Below are 15,399 nucleotides of genomic sequence, written 5' to 3'. Positions count from 1 at the left end.
TATCTTTTTCTTAGATCATATAATTGTTTTGAAGATTCATTAAACATGTATAAATATTTAATTGCAAAGAAAGTAACTAAACGAGCTACGGAATCCATGAACAACATTTATCTCCAGTGCATCAACAAACTTGCAAGTGCAGAAATACAAATTGGATTGATGTCGAATAATCCACCTTGAATAAAGCATGAACAAAATAATATCTCAGCAACTTCATTTATGATGATTTTGAAGAGTATATATAAATCAATTGGTACAAATTGTAGAGCAAAAAGAAGATTTTTCTACAGAGCTTGTTCACGCAGAATTTGAATCTGCACGGCTTTGTAAAAATAAGAGCACCACCGCAACTGTCATCGGAGCTGATATCATAAATAGAGCTAATGAAATGTTTGGTGTTGTTATCTCTGGGAAAATGACACTTCCGTACTTAATCGCTGCTCCTCCCGCCACTGAACCCACTCCCAGTTTCACCAAAAAGTTGGAATCCTCCTGCAATTGTCACAAAATTTCAACAAGCGATCGATCGATCGATCGATTCTTATAGATTAAGAGAGCGAACGAGTATAAATGTATAATCTTCCATGTATATAATGAAGTGGAATGGGAGTTAAGGGGAAGGACTGGGGGAGTAACCTGCGGTAGGAAAGGAAGGCCAGGTTCATCAGTGCTGGGATTTGCTTGGTCAGTTTTGGGGTCGGAAGCTCGGGCAATCATGGTCGTCTTAAAGGAGGAAGTCAATCGGACAGATTTTAGAACGAGGAAGCCAACTCCGGCAGCAGACGGCGGCTGAAGAGACGAAACCGATGTTGAGCAGATCGCCGGAAATTTGGTAGCGTTTGCTCTCATTGCGGTAGCTTCCTTGTCCTCAGAAGAAGACGGGTCAGTTTGCCACACAAGAGCCACAGATTTTTATTTCTTCCTCATCCAATGGCCAAAAGAGTTGGCTTTCTTCTTTTTCTCTTTTACCTTACCTCTCAATAAATAAATTAAAATGAATAATGACAAACTGAAATTTAGTACCAGTAAAATTTATGAAATATAAGAGCCAAGAAGAAAATAAATATTCGTTTATCTTCAACAGATTTTCAATTCAGAATTCTTACGGTATCATAATTTTCTAATAAAAAACATCAAGTACTAGTAATATCACTATATTATGTAAGCAATATAATGTCCTTATTATTTTATTTAAAAATATATATAATTGTATCTGATAGGTCATAGGAGTACAAAGGAACTTCTTAATTTATTTTTTGATGAATTATTTTATTTACCTAATTAAATTATACATACTTCATAGTTTGATGAGACGATTCAGACATATGAAGAGGAGGGAGATGCACGAATAACTTAATGAGAAAATGACTACGGATGGTTTCAAAAGAGATAGTGATAGGTAAAGAAATATTAATAAGGAGTGATTAGACATATCATGATGCAATTGTACATTACCAAAAATATGATCTTAGATATAAGATTGTGAATAACACAAATAATAGTTGAAGTTAGTAGGTAGTGTTGTATTTATATCCTTCATTATAGGAAACAGTTAAATGATTTAATCTTTTACCAGACTCATTTGGAAGTGACGCTCCTAATAGAATACTTCATACCCATTGCTCGAACTCAAGACTTCTATTTAAAGGTAAAGTGATTCCATCACTGTACCATAATCCACCTCGAGATGTATATTTATTACTCTATTGAATCTCCCCCCCCCCTTTTCGCGTGTTTCTTCTTCTTTTTTTTCTATCTATTTTTCTCTTTCTCCCTTTAAAAATAATAATAATTAATTATCCTAGTTTAAAACTAATTTAAATAGTACCGAAATGTTTGAAATTCACATATAATACTGTCACGACCTAGCCCCGTAGGCCGTGACTAGTGTCCGAATTGGACACTCGTATACACACATATTATCTATTGTCAATCGACAATTAAACACGATATAGAATTTATATGGGTAGCACGTTGTCTCAAAAGGTCACTTATATATATACCAAAATCAGCTATTTTTTGGGGAGTCTTAATTGTCAAAAATAAGATAAAATAATACGTAAGTCGACAAGGCTTTCACTCCGAATGTAAATGTCCAAAAACATAAGCCATACTAGTACACCAGACAACATCTATATACAACCCACTCATATGTCTACAGACCTCTAAGAGAATTAACAATAGCATATGACGGGACAGGGCCCCGTCGTACCCCTAAATACACAAATATATACATTATAAGGATTAGTACCCAAAGTTTGGGCTCCGAGACAATGGAGCACTTCAAACTCGTTGAGTAGAATCCTAAGCTGGCGACTCTCCGAAATGAGTATCTGTACCTGCAGGCATGAAATGCAGCCCCCCGAAGAAAGGGGGTCAGTACGAACTATGTACCGAGTATATAAAGCATAAAATACCGTAAAGAAGATCACATCTGCAATAAAGATTCAGGAGCTAATCACTGTACCTGTGTCTTATGAAATGAATACATGCATATCATCATCATATATCATACCCGGCCCGTTAGGGAACTCGGTGTCACAATTATATCAATATATCGTTATATGTATATATATACCATACCCGGCCCTTTAGCAAGGAACTCGGTGAATAGAGTAGTGTACACTGATACCGTACCCGGCCCATTATGGGACTCGGTGCCATAATCATATCGTCATATCATCATAATATCATATTATCATATCACGTACCCGGCCCTCTAGTAAGGGACTCGGTGAATAATGTAGTGGAATCTATACATGATAACATACCCGGCCTATCGTAGGACTCGGTGAATAATACCATAACAATATGCACGAATAAGGTATCATTAGCAACCTTGTGAAATTTGATCATTATCGGAAACTTAATAGAATAAGCAAAACAGTCCATCATTTGAAAACCAAGACAATAGTCATTATAAATCACACTAATTATGGATTATACTAAAATATGAATTATACCACAACATGAGTTATACCAACTAGGATGGCTGGAATCATATACATGAGTCAAGACATAACAATATAAATTTTGAAAATCAAGAACGGTAGCCATCCGAGTATATCTACGAATAAGAGTTTCTTTGGAATTTAAGCATACGTCATTCGTTCGTTTCATATGGATCATGCCAAAAGAAGAATGTTACATTCCGTATTTTTGCATTTTGGATTATTCGTAAGCTAACGATTATAAATTCAAGGACTTTTAATTTTGAATTTTAAAAGGACATGATTTGTTGTAGATGCCAAGTTATATGAATAATTTATGTGTAGTAAAATACATCTCAAGAAGGACCCTTAAGCCAAATCAAAATAGAAGCCATCAAATATGTTTTTCTTAAAGTCACGTTTCGGGTAAGCTGACTTCGGGAGGACATAATCTCTTTATAATTTGAGAATTTGGGAAAACTCTCAACATGAAAGTTGTAGATAATTGAAATATCTTTCCAACCATAGGTTGTGGGACGAAATGTGATATCGGAGTAATAAGATATAGACGTTTTAAGTCTGACAGGCCAAACTAAATAGTGAATTCGGCCCAACCCAATTCTAATTCGGGTCAGGCCCAATGGCCACGAAATTAAATCTGATTTTTTATAACTATTCCTTCATACTTTAGACCACCATAATTCTGGAAATTTACAGAGAGAGAGAGAAAGGGAGTTCGTGAGAGAAATCCCAAATCCGACCAAAATTCAAGTCCCGAAATCCGAAGCTCATGAAGAGAAAATTGTTGTACATCGCGTTGGCTTCAATTTGAGATAAAAATTAGCCAATAAGGAGAAGATTTTATGTGGTACTGCAAATTTAAGGTAATATTAAAGTCTCCTTTTCATTGTTAACAAGTTTAGTTAGAGTTTTAACGGATTAGAACGGAGAAAATAGTGTTATAAACTAGTTTGGTGATTTGTTGAGAGTTATGGGTTAAAGGGTTGTTTTAGGTAGATTGAAAAGATGGAATTATCTTAGTGATGATGTATAATAATGGTTGATATTGTTTTGATGTTGTTGATGAGTTGTTGTTCTTGAATTTGGAGGAAAAAGGTGTATGAAGATTGTGAATGTTCAAACCCGTTTTTGGAATTGAGTAGCTGGTAGTAATTCTGGAATATCTCATTGTTTAGACCTTCAATTTTAGATATTAAACATGTTTTGGAAAGATAATACACGTACCTACAACTCTTATGTTTATGTCTTAGTCTATATCTGCTGTTATTATGTCGAAAACTGAGCATGAATCATAAGACAAATTCTGTCCAGATTCTGGATTGAAAATTCCTTCATGTATAGCTGTTCGTATTTTGATGATATCTCTTTGTATAAAATGAATTTTGTGTTGATTGCTTTTGCATTGGAAACTTACGACAGAGATCTAAATGTTTCATGAAGGTTATAAAGTCCAGTTTTGCCGTTTTCAATTTCAAAATTTAGATACAACGTGAGGTACTTGACTTTCCGAATTTACTACTTTGGTAACATGAATAATAAATCTTATTTTGTGTCAATATTTTGGATTGTTGATGTTGGTTGATGATTATATGGCTGGTTTGAAAGTTGGAAAAGTCAGCGGTATAGGGGAGGTGCTGTCCAATTTTTTTTAGAAATAACTTACTAACGATAGACTACGTTTTATTCTTGTTCATAGCTTAATCATAGTGCTTAACGTTTTAATATAGGTTGAGACAATATTGGACAACATATACGTATAAACGCTAAAGGTATGTAAAGTTAACATTTTCTTCTTTTGTCATGATCCATATGAAACGAACGAATGACGTATGCTTAAATTCCAAAGAAACTCTTATTCGTAGATATACTCGGATGGCTACCGTTCTTGATTTTCAAAATTTATATTGTTATGTCTTGACTCATGTGTATGATTCCAGCCATCCTAGTTGGTATAACTCATGTTGTGGTATAATTCATATTTTAGTATAATTCATAATTAGTGTGATTTATAATGACTATTGTCTTGGTTTTCAAATGATGGACTGTTTTGCTTATTCTATTAAGTTTCCGATAATGATCAAATTTCACAAGGTTGCTAATGATACCTTATTCGTGCATATTGTTATGGTATTATTCACCGAGTCCTACGATAGGCCGGGTATGTTATCATGTATGGATTCCACTATATTATTCACCGAGTCCCTTACTAGAGGGCCGGGTACGTAATATGATAATATGATATTATGATGATATGACGATATGATTATGGCACCGAGTCCCATAATGGGCTGGGTACGGTATCAATGTACACTACTCTATTCACCGAGTCCCTTGCTAGAGGGCCGGGTATGGTATATATATACATATGACGATATATTGATATAATTGTGACACCGAGTTCCCTAACGGGCCAGGTACGATATATGATGATGATATATATGTCTTCATTTTATAAGACACGGGTACAGTGATTTATTGATTATGATACTTGACTCCTGAATCTTTATTTCAGATGTGATCTCTTTTACGGTATTTTATGCTTTATATAATCAGTACATAGTTCGTACTGACCCCCTTTTGTTCGGGGGGCTGCATTTCATGCCTGCAGGTACAAATACTCATTTTGGAGAGCCGCCAACTTAGGATTCTACTCAACGGGTTTGAAGTGCTCCATTGTCTCGGAGCCCGAACTTTGGGTACTAATCCTTATAATGTATATATTTGTGTATTTAGGGGTACGACGGGGCCCTATCCCGTCATATGCTATTGATAATCCTCTTAGAGGTCTGTAGACATATGAGTGGGTTGTATATAGATGTTGTCCGGTGTACTAGTATGACTTATGTTTTTGGACGTTTACATTCAGAATGGAAGCCTTATCGGCTTACATATTATGTTATCTTATTTTTGACAATTAAGACTCCCCAAGAAATAAGTGATTTTGGTATATATATAAGTAACAGTTTGAGACGACGTGCTACCCATATAAATCTTATATCATGTTTAATTGCCGATTGACTATAGATAATAGGTGTGTATATGAGGGTCCAATTCGGACACTAGTCACGGGGTTAGGTCGTGACAAAGAAAATGTTAACTTTACATACCTTTAGCGTTTATACGTATATGTTGTCCAATATTATCTCAACCTATATTAAAACATTAAGCACTATGGTTAAGCTATAGACAAGAATAAAACGTAGTCTATCGTTAGTAGGTTATTTCTAAAAAAAATTGGACAGCACCTCCCCTATACCGCTCACTTTTCCCACTTTCAAACCAGCCATATAATCATCAAGAAACATCAACAATCCAAAATATTGACACAAAGTAAGATTTATTATTGACAATAAGCCTAGAATGTTTCCACCCAACTCATGTTACTAAAGCAGTAAATTCGGAATGTCAAGTACCTCACGTTGTATCTAAATTTTGAAAATGAAAAGGCAAAACTGGACTTTATTACCATTTAGATCTCTGTCTTAAGTTTCCAATGCAAAAGAAATCAACTCAAAAATCATTTTCTACAAAGAGATATCATCAAAATACGAACAGCTATACATGGAGGATTTTTCATTCCAGAATCTGGACAGAATTTGTCTTATGATTCATCCTCAGTTTTCAATATAATAACAGCAGATATAGACTAAGACATAAACATAAGGGTTGTAGGTACGTGTATTATCTTTCCAAAACATGTTTAATATCTAAAATCGAAAGTCTACACAATGAGATATTCCAGAATTACTACCAGCTACTCAATTCCAAAAACGGGTTTGAACATTCACAATCTTCATACACCTTTTTCCTCCAAATTCAAGAACACAACTCATCAACAACATCAAAACAATATCAACCATTATTATACATCATCACTAAGATAATTCCATCTATTTAATCTATCTAAAACAACCCTTTAACCCATAACTCTCAACAAATCACCAAACTAGTTTATAACACTATTTTCTCCGTTCTAATCCGTTAAAACTCTAACTAAACTTGTTAACAATGAAAAGGAGACTTTAATATTACCTTAAATTTGCAGCACCACATAAAATCTTCTCCTTATTGGCTGATTTCTAGCTCAAATTGAAGCCAGCGCGACGTACAACAATTTTCTCTTCATGAACTTCGGATTTTGGGACTCGAATTTTGGTCGGATTTGGTTTTTCTCTCAAGAACTTCTCCTCTCTCTCTCTCTGGAAATTTTCAGAATTATGTTGGTCTAAAGTATGAAGGAATAGTTACAAAAAATCAGATTTAATTTCGTGGCCATTGGGCCTGACCCGAATTAGAATTGGGTTGGGCCGAATTCACTATTTAGTTTGGCCTGTCAGACTTAAAACGTCTATATCTTATTACTCCGATATCACATTTCGTCCCACGACCTATGGTTGGAAAGATATTTCAATTATCTACAACTTTCATGTTGAGAGTTTTCCCAAATTCTCAAATTATAAGGAGGTTATGGCCTCCCGAAGTCAGCTTACCCGAAACGTGACTTTAAAAAAAAACATATTTGATGGCTTCTATTTTGATTTGGCTTAAGGGTCCTTCTTGAGATGTATTTTACTACACATAAATTATTCATATAACTTGACATCTACAACAAATCATGTCCTTTTAAAATTCAAAATTAAAAGTCCTTGAATTTATAATCGTTAACTTACGAATAATCCAAAATGCAAAAATACAGAATGTAACAAATACTTATAATATATTTTGTATTAGAAATATTTTAATTATATATATTCACCATATTTATTGAAAGATGCCTATAATATGTATTATAAATTGATTTCAAAATGTATTATAATTATTGTTTATTTTTTCTTTTATTAATGGTGCTAAAATATAATTGTATTATAAATATTTTAGTTATATATTCACCACGTGCATTGAAACATGCCTATAATATATTGAATTTAAAATCTATTATAATTATTTTTTTATTTTTTCTCTTATTAACGTAATATATTATTGTATAAAAATATTTTAGTTATATATTCACCACGTGCATTGAAACATCTCTATAATATGTATAATATATTGAATTCAGAATGTATTACAATTAGAATTCAATATTATACATTGTTATGAATTCAAATGTTATTATTTCAATAAATATAATATATTTCTAACAGTGTAACTTAATTTGAATAGTACTAAAATATTTGAAATTCACACATAATATTTATAATACATTTGTATTAAAAATATTTTAATTATATATTCACCACGTGCATTGCAGCATGTCTATAATATTTATAATTTATTGAATTCAAAATGTATTGTGCATATCGTTTATATTTATTTATTTTATTATGTTAAAAATGCATTATATATATATATATAAATTATTTCATGTAAGAATTAATTAAAACATTATTTTATAATATTTAATTTAAAATTAAAATAATTAAATATTATTTTTAAAAGAAGAAGAAAGAGAAAGAGAAAAAATGATCAGAAAAAAAGGAGGAAATATGGGGAAAACGAAGAGAAGAAGGAGAAGGAGGAAGAAAGAGAGGAAAAAATGAACAGAAAAAAGGGAGGAAAAACGGAAAAAAAAAAGAAGAAGGAGAAAAAGATAGAGAAAAAACGGAAGAGTCATTTTTATAAGAAAAGATGGGGAGAGAAAAAAAAAATATATTTTTTTTGCTATTTCAGGTAAAAAAAAATATTGCTGATTTTGATAAAAATCATGATTAAACATTTATTATATTATTTAAATTTATGAGCATTTTGTTCTTTTCCTTTTTAATTCGGCCTACTGAAAAAACGAGAGGATAGGGTTGAAGTTAGAGACCCGACTCTACCAGCAAAGACTTGCGTTCATCTTCTCTTCTCCAGAAATTATCCTCAAGCCATGAGCTTTAAGTTAGTCAAATTAATTTATATATTTTTTTTAATTTTTAGATTTATTTATTTAATATTAATTTTAAGTCATAAAATTCTTAAATTCAGTTAAAAATAAAAAGTTAGAATTGCTAACTTTTTTCTAAATGCTTAAAACTATTTTGTTTGAGCATAAAAATTACTTTTATCAAATCACCCTTTTTATTTTAATCCTAAAATTCAAACCACTTATTTTTAATATAAACACTTTTATTAAACACTCAACTAAGTATTTATAAAAATAACTTTTAAAAAATTGAAGAAAAATATATTTTTTTTTAAGCCCCGTCCAAACGGGCTCCTTATAAGACAAATCACTGAACAAAGTTTCCTTCCCCAATCTGTAGGCGCATTCACAAACTTCTAAGTTCCTTCAAAATCCTGTTGATTTCGTTAATCGATCTTCTTCTCGATCTCCGTCAAGATGGTGTTAGCACAATTAGGGGGGAGCATCTCGCGTGCTCTCCAGCAGATGAGCAATGCTACAATCATCGATGAGAAGGTCCTCAACGAGTGCCTCAATGAGATCACCCGTGCTCTTCTCCAGGCCGATGTTCAATTTAAGCTAGTCCGCGATATGTCAACAAATATCAAGAAGATTGTTAATCTCGAGGATCTTGCCGCTGGACACAACAAGCGTAGGATTATTCAACAGGTTTATATATTCCTTTCGCCAAAAGTTTGACATTCTTATGTTTTCTCTCTGGCCTGAAGTTGATATTCATGTAAAAATTGTCTTAGATGAGCTGCTGAGAAATTGTCGTAGAGGAGGAATGGGTAAAAAATAGGCTGAATCTTCTAGGCAACTATATCAATTTCTATGCAGGTTGGAGGGAAACTGCCGATTTTCTTTCATTTGCTAGTAAATTTAATGAACGATAGAGGCAGCTTTTTACCACATCAAATAAGTATCTTAAGTCCTGAGACTGGTAAACAAGCCTCCACTTTGTATTAGCTTATGGCATCAGACTTGATTTACCTGAAATTTTGTAACATGTTCATTACAAGCTGGCAGTGCCGCAGTGGGTATGTTGTTGTAGTTCATTACAAGCTGGGAATTAAGCCCTTGGAAACCTTATTCCTGATATTGTATTGTGCTTACAAAAGGATTAAGAATGCATGTGTTGCTGGTTAGTTTTAGAAGATCTTGCAATGCCAATGCCTGTTCCAAAATTTATTTGCCTCAGACAAATCTTTTTGTGGTACAGAAAAGTGTGATCAAAGATCTACCCTTTTTATTTTTACTAATTGAAGTAGTATCTTCTCTCCTAAAGTACTCTTCTCGCTTTTCTATCCTAAAATGTATCTTAACTTTGTTCTTCCTTGGTGTCGATCAGTATACATTTTGTTTCTAGTGAACAAAGAAATAACACTCGTACTTATTTTTTTAAAAAAAACAACGAAAGAAAGCAAATGAAATTATAGGTCGTCTGTCATGATATCTCTTTTCATTTTTTCTTCCTCATTATGCTCAACTGGTTTTCTTTTTGTGTTCCATTGGGCCTTTTTGATTTTTCTTATTTCTTAATATTTTTATACTTATGTTTCCCTCACCACCTTCTTTTATTGGCTTAAGATAGTTTCTTTCATTTGTGTAGGCTGTGTATAATGAGCTCTGCAAGATATTGGACCCTGGGAAGCCTTCATTTACACTGAAAAAAGGGAAACCTAGTGTTGTAATGTTTGTTGGTTTGCAAGGTGTGTTAATTTATTTTTCTACTTTAGGTGTATGTTCTGTAACACGTAAATATGTGAGCTAGCATTAACTATATGAACAGTTAGCATTATTTGGTGCAATTATTATAATGCACACCAAGAGCTTTTCCTCTTCAATTACAAGATGGTATCCTTATGTCTTTTGTAATTTCACACAGGGTCTGGAAAAACTACAACGTGTACAAAATATGCTTACCACCACCAGAAAAGGGGTTGGAAGCCGGCTCTTGTCTGCGCAGATACCTTCAGAGCTGGTGCTTTCGATCAATTGAAGCAGAATGCAACAAAAGCTAAAATTCCTTTTTATGGAAGGCATGTCCTCTTCTGAATCTATTATTGCTATTGTTATCTCCACACATTTAGATGCTTGATGCTCATTCTACTATCTAATGATGATTAATGTTCTTCTGTTCTTCTTCCTGAAAGAAGAAGCCGAAACTCATCATTTTTGTTTGCTTAATTCAATCAATAGACAATGTCATAGGTCCATAAGCATTGACAAATTTGAAGTGCATTTAGATAAGGAAAGTGGAGAATGAAATCTGAGAAACATTGCCTGGTTGCATGAGAAAAGTGAATGGTACTTTGCTAAGAAATGTCACAAGATTAAAGTTAATTAGCTGACAGCTGCCCGAAAGTCATCATCTGCACTATTAATAAAGCCCAATCTGTTAGAGTAACTAACTTCATCTCCCTATAGTTACCTCAGTCTCTCTTAATTAATTTCTCAGCCACACTTCATCATCCTACTTCTTAGTCCACCATCTCTCATTTCTAGATCCCTGTTCATGTCCTTGAAAGAACTCTATAAAATATTTTATATCTAAACTTTTAGCAATTTTATATGTAAAGTGATCAAAATATCATACAGTAACCAACTGCGTTTAGTGTGCTTCTTGAGCTAATGATATAGTACTTTGAATGGTGGAACCGTGGAAAGGAACAAAAAAGGTATAGTACATAATTAACTGTTGACATTCTGGTTATCGAATTGCCTCTCCTAATTTGGCAGAAGATTGTCTACTATTTGCATCAAGCTTTCTCAACTTTTTTCTTTAAAATCCTTTAAAGCCAAATTTTCATCCAAACAGGAAAAGGAGGAAAAAAACTATTCTTGTTGCTGTTAGGTTAATGGATTATACGGTTTACCTGTTTTGGATGGAATTTACTGTTGTTGTGTGTCTTTCTGAGTAGGATTGAACCTGTAATTAGCAATCAGGTCATTTTAAAGTGTATCACTGTTCTAATTAACACTTCAGGCCATTTTGTTTTAATTGAATGAGTGTTTCTGCAACAGCTATACAGAATCAGACCCAATGAAAATAGCTGTGGACGGTGTAGAAACATTTAAGAAGGAAAATTGTGATCTAATAATTGTGGATACCAGTGGGCGCCACAAACAAGAAGCAGCTCTTTTTGAAGAAATGCGACAAGTTTCTGAAGCAACGGTATGTTCTACTATGCTCTATATTTTCCCTTTCATTAGATGCTCATCTTATTGTTTTTCGCAGAAACCGGATCTCGTGATATTTGTTATGGATAGTAGTATTGGACAAGCGGCTTTTGATCAAGCTCAAGCTTTTCGACATAGTGTTGCGGTTGGAGCTGTGATTGTTACTAAGATGGATGGACATGCAAAAGGAGGTGGTGCCCTAAGTGCGTAAGTTTTTAATGGTTTGGCTGTAGCCTTTAAGAAATTTCTTCTTATCGTTTTGGGTACTCTTAATTAACTACAGAACATATGTCTCATGTTATCAGCTTTTAGCATATGAAATTCTTCCCATGGTAGCTCGAAGTTGCTGCTGCTGTTGTTTCTTTTTTCTTTTTTTTGGTGATACAGCCTGTTAGTTTGCTTTTTCAGGCTACGAGAAAATCTTGTTGGTTACCTTTTTCTGTCACATAGCAAACCATTAAGATATTCCTGCAGAAAATTCTTATTCTCTATCCAACGAGATTTGGAAATTGATGTTGAACAGTTGATGCAAAATTATGATGGTATATCTTGAACTACTGCATAAGTTTTGGAATTTCAACACTACAATTTGATTGACATTGGTATGATTATATCATTTTTCTTGGAACTCTTGAAATTTTAAAGTTGCTTTATGGTTCAAAAGGCAGTAAAATTGCAGCTTCTATTGCCTCTTGGCTTCAAAAAGATCAAAAACTTTTACTGCCTTTATAGCAGATATATCTGTCTTTTGTTTACAAGGATTTTTCATATTGGTGGCGTTCGCGCCAAGTTGTGGTCTTGCGGGCACTTGTTGCCAAGTTATTCTTGCTCGCAAAGGCTAGAGCAAATTAGCTCCATCTCGTGTTGTAACTGGGATAAAGACTTGGGATCTACAGGTTGTTAATTTATCACGGCCACTAGGGCATTCCCTTGGAGACTTCACAAGTATTTTGTTATTGATTTTCACAAAATATAAGCTGGATCAAGTTTTCTCCGAACATTCTGGTTAATATTAATTGTCCGTTTCTTTGGATTCAAAAAGATTTATTTGTTCTTTTGCTCTTCCATCTGCAGAGTTGCTGCAACTAAAAGTCCACTCATATTTATTGGAACTGGTGAACATATGGATGAGTTTGAAGTTTTTGATGTTAAACCATTTGTCAGCCGTCTTTTAGGTTTGCATTCTTCTGTTGATATTGTCAACTTTGCTTGGACCTATGTTCCTATTTCCCCTGCCATTGACACTGTTCTGCTGAATTATCTCTAGGCATGGGTGACTTGTCTGGATTGGTGAACAAGATACAGGATGTGGTCCCAATGGATCAACAGCCTGAGCTTCTTCAGAAGCTATCAGAAGGACATTTTACCTTGAGGATCATGTATGAGCAGTTTCAGAACATGCTTAAAATGGGTCCCCTTGGACAGGTTTGCCACTCAAATTAATCTGATCTCCCCAAGGCTTCTCCCTCTCTTTCTCCTTCTCCTTTTGGAATTTGGCAGACTTTTTCCGAATGTTAAATCATTGATGACTAGACCCAGAACTAATAGGTTTTGGTTTTCTGAATCAAACAATTGTGTGGCAAAACCAACATGAAAATCCAAGTTGGTACAAAAACCAGTCAGTCATATCAGGTTTCTAATTTCTAAAATTTTGATTTCAGCCCCCATTTTCTTCATTGAGGTCCCAACATTTCTTGATGTTTTTTTTACTTTACTGGTTTTTGAACTTTATGGGCGAACAGTCGGGTCCCTCCTTTCCCGACTGCTCCCCACACCCCTTCTTAGCGCTTTCCTCTTAGAAATCTAAAGATACTGATCTAGGAACTTGAGCAAGTTGTTGAAGATCATTTGGAGCCTCCTGTTTCATTTAGGCTTTATTTGGATTGGTAGATTTTAAATCCTTCCAAGAATTTAAACTTGTTAGTAGGCAACTCTATTGTTTTGCGTTAAATTTTTCATAATAAACATTTTAATTTCCTATATTGCTATCCATTGCTAAAACTGCAATGATTGCAAATGATACTAGTGTTCAAATTTTTTTGAAATCTACTGAAGATAGTTTGAAAACACTCAGGGGTTTGGACAATATTTGGTTGGAGAAAAGAAAAGGAGTTTTTGAAGTAGACATTGAAAAAAGTATTTGAAAGTTGAAATTGTATTTGGACAATAATTGGTTGATGTTGGAATAAAAGAGTATTTGAAGTGGAAGTGGAAGACATGTATTTGGAAGAAGTTGATTGTGTTTGGACATGAATTTCACTTGAAAAAAAAGAGGTGAAAAGTTCTCTGAGTGAACAATTATTTCACTTGGAATGAGTTCTCTGAGCACTCAAATTAAATACGGATCCTACATTAGGTAGCTTGTAGCGACTTGCTAATTTTAGATTTGATGCTACTAGTGGAAATATTTCAAGCATCTTAATGCGTTTTCGTTTTAATAAATCTATGTATATCAAATCTTGATGTTCTTTTTGTTTTGTATAGGTTTTCTCAATGCTTCCTGGATTTAGTGCAGAGATGATGCCACAAGGTCGTGAAAAGGAAAGTCAAGCAAAATTTAAACGGTATATGACAATGATGGACTCCATGACTGATGAAGGCAAGTGAGCTACATTTTATGGAGTTCAGTTTAAGCTATTTGTACACCGTATCTAGAATATCGTGTAACCTTTTGATTTGAAATTAATAACATAATTGCAGAATTGGACAGTACCAACCCAAAGATTTTGACTGAGTCTCGGATCATGCGTATAGCTAGGGGATCTGGCCGCCTAGTGCATGAGGTGATGGAGATGTTGGAAGAATACAAACGACTTGCTAAAATATTCAGCAAGATGAAGGGTCTTAAGATTCCAAAGAAGGGAGATATGAGCTCCCTATCCAGAAACATGAATGCACAAAACATGAGCAAAGTCCTTCCCCCTCAGATGTTGAAGCAGATAGGGGGAATGGGTGGTTTGCAGAACTTAATGAAGCAAATGGGTTCCGCCAAGGACATGATGGGTATGTTTGGTGGTGGTGGTGGAGAGTAATAATGTAATCACAATTGAAGTACGTTTTACATTATCGATCCATGGTGGAAATAGCATATAACCAAATCTTTGTCAGTCCCTATCTTTCAAATTTGGAATCAGATGCATTTGGTAAATTTAGTTGATTCAGAATGAAACGTTGTATGATTTTGATGTTCCACTTCTGCTCTGCTTGTATGACATTGTCTTTTCATGCTCTGCTTGTAAATTATCAGTATGGTGGATGTCATTTGTCAGCGTTTAATAATGAGCAGCCAAGTTGCTCATTGACCCTTTACCGACATATTTGTATATAGCTGCAGCTGGTGGTGAAGCCTCTTGAATTTCCGAGGATAGCACGAATTTTCTA

At 34.0% G+C, this 15,399-nt stretch overlaps 2 protein-coding genes across 2 annotated transcripts; one reads left to right on the top strand and one right to left on the bottom strand.

The window, feature by feature from the left end:
* Positions 1-190: 190 nt before the first annotated feature.
* On the bottom strand, positions 191-912 carry LOC129893944 (uncharacterized; the record flags this gene model as incomplete). Its single annotated transcript, XM_055969392.1, has 2 exons — positions 191-492; positions 637-912. Coding segments are annotated over 2 exons (471 nt in total), but the record flags the coding sequence as incomplete, so codon positions are not given.
* Positions 913-9,164: 8,252 nt separating this feature from the next.
* On the top strand, positions 9,165-15,210 carry LOC129896026 (signal recognition particle subunit SRP54 1). The gene is made up of 9 exons (XM_055971844.1): positions 9,165-9,504; positions 10,448-10,547; positions 10,724-10,877; positions 11,863-12,013; positions 12,077-12,225; positions 13,093-13,193; positions 13,286-13,443; positions 14,503-14,617; positions 14,719-15,210. Exons 1-9 carry the CDS (start codon positions 9,274-9,276, stop codon positions 15,048-15,050), a joined length of 1,491 nt encoding a protein of 496 aa, XP_055827819.1. The 5' UTR covers positions 9,165-9,273; the 3' UTR covers positions 15,051-15,210.
* The last annotated feature ends 189 nt before the right edge of the window (positions 15,211-15,399 follow it).

The sequence above is a fragment of the Solanum dulcamara genome, chromosome 7 (assembly GCF_947179165.1).
Source record: "Solanum dulcamara chromosome 7, daSolDulc1.2, whole genome shotgun sequence".
NCBI classification, from domain to species: domain Eukaryota; kingdom Viridiplantae; phylum Streptophyta; class Magnoliopsida; order Solanales; family Solanaceae; genus Solanum; species Solanum dulcamara.
Note: the sequence above shows the minus strand (reverse complement) of the source record. Positions and strands in the feature narration are given on the sequence as shown.

Coding starts and splice junctions, on each gene's coding strand:
- LOC129896026 (XM_055971844.1), top strand. CDS start 9,274: ATGGTGTTAGCACAATTAGGGGGGAGCATCTCGCGTGCTCTCCAGCAG. Junction 10,878..11,862: donor AAAATTCCTTTTTATGGAAG/GCATGTCCTCTT, acceptor TTTCTGCAACAG/CTATACAGAATCAGACCCAA. Junction 14,618..14,718: donor GGACTCCATGACTGATGAAG/GCAAGTGAGCTA, acceptor ACATAATTGCAG/AATTGGACAGTACCAACCCA.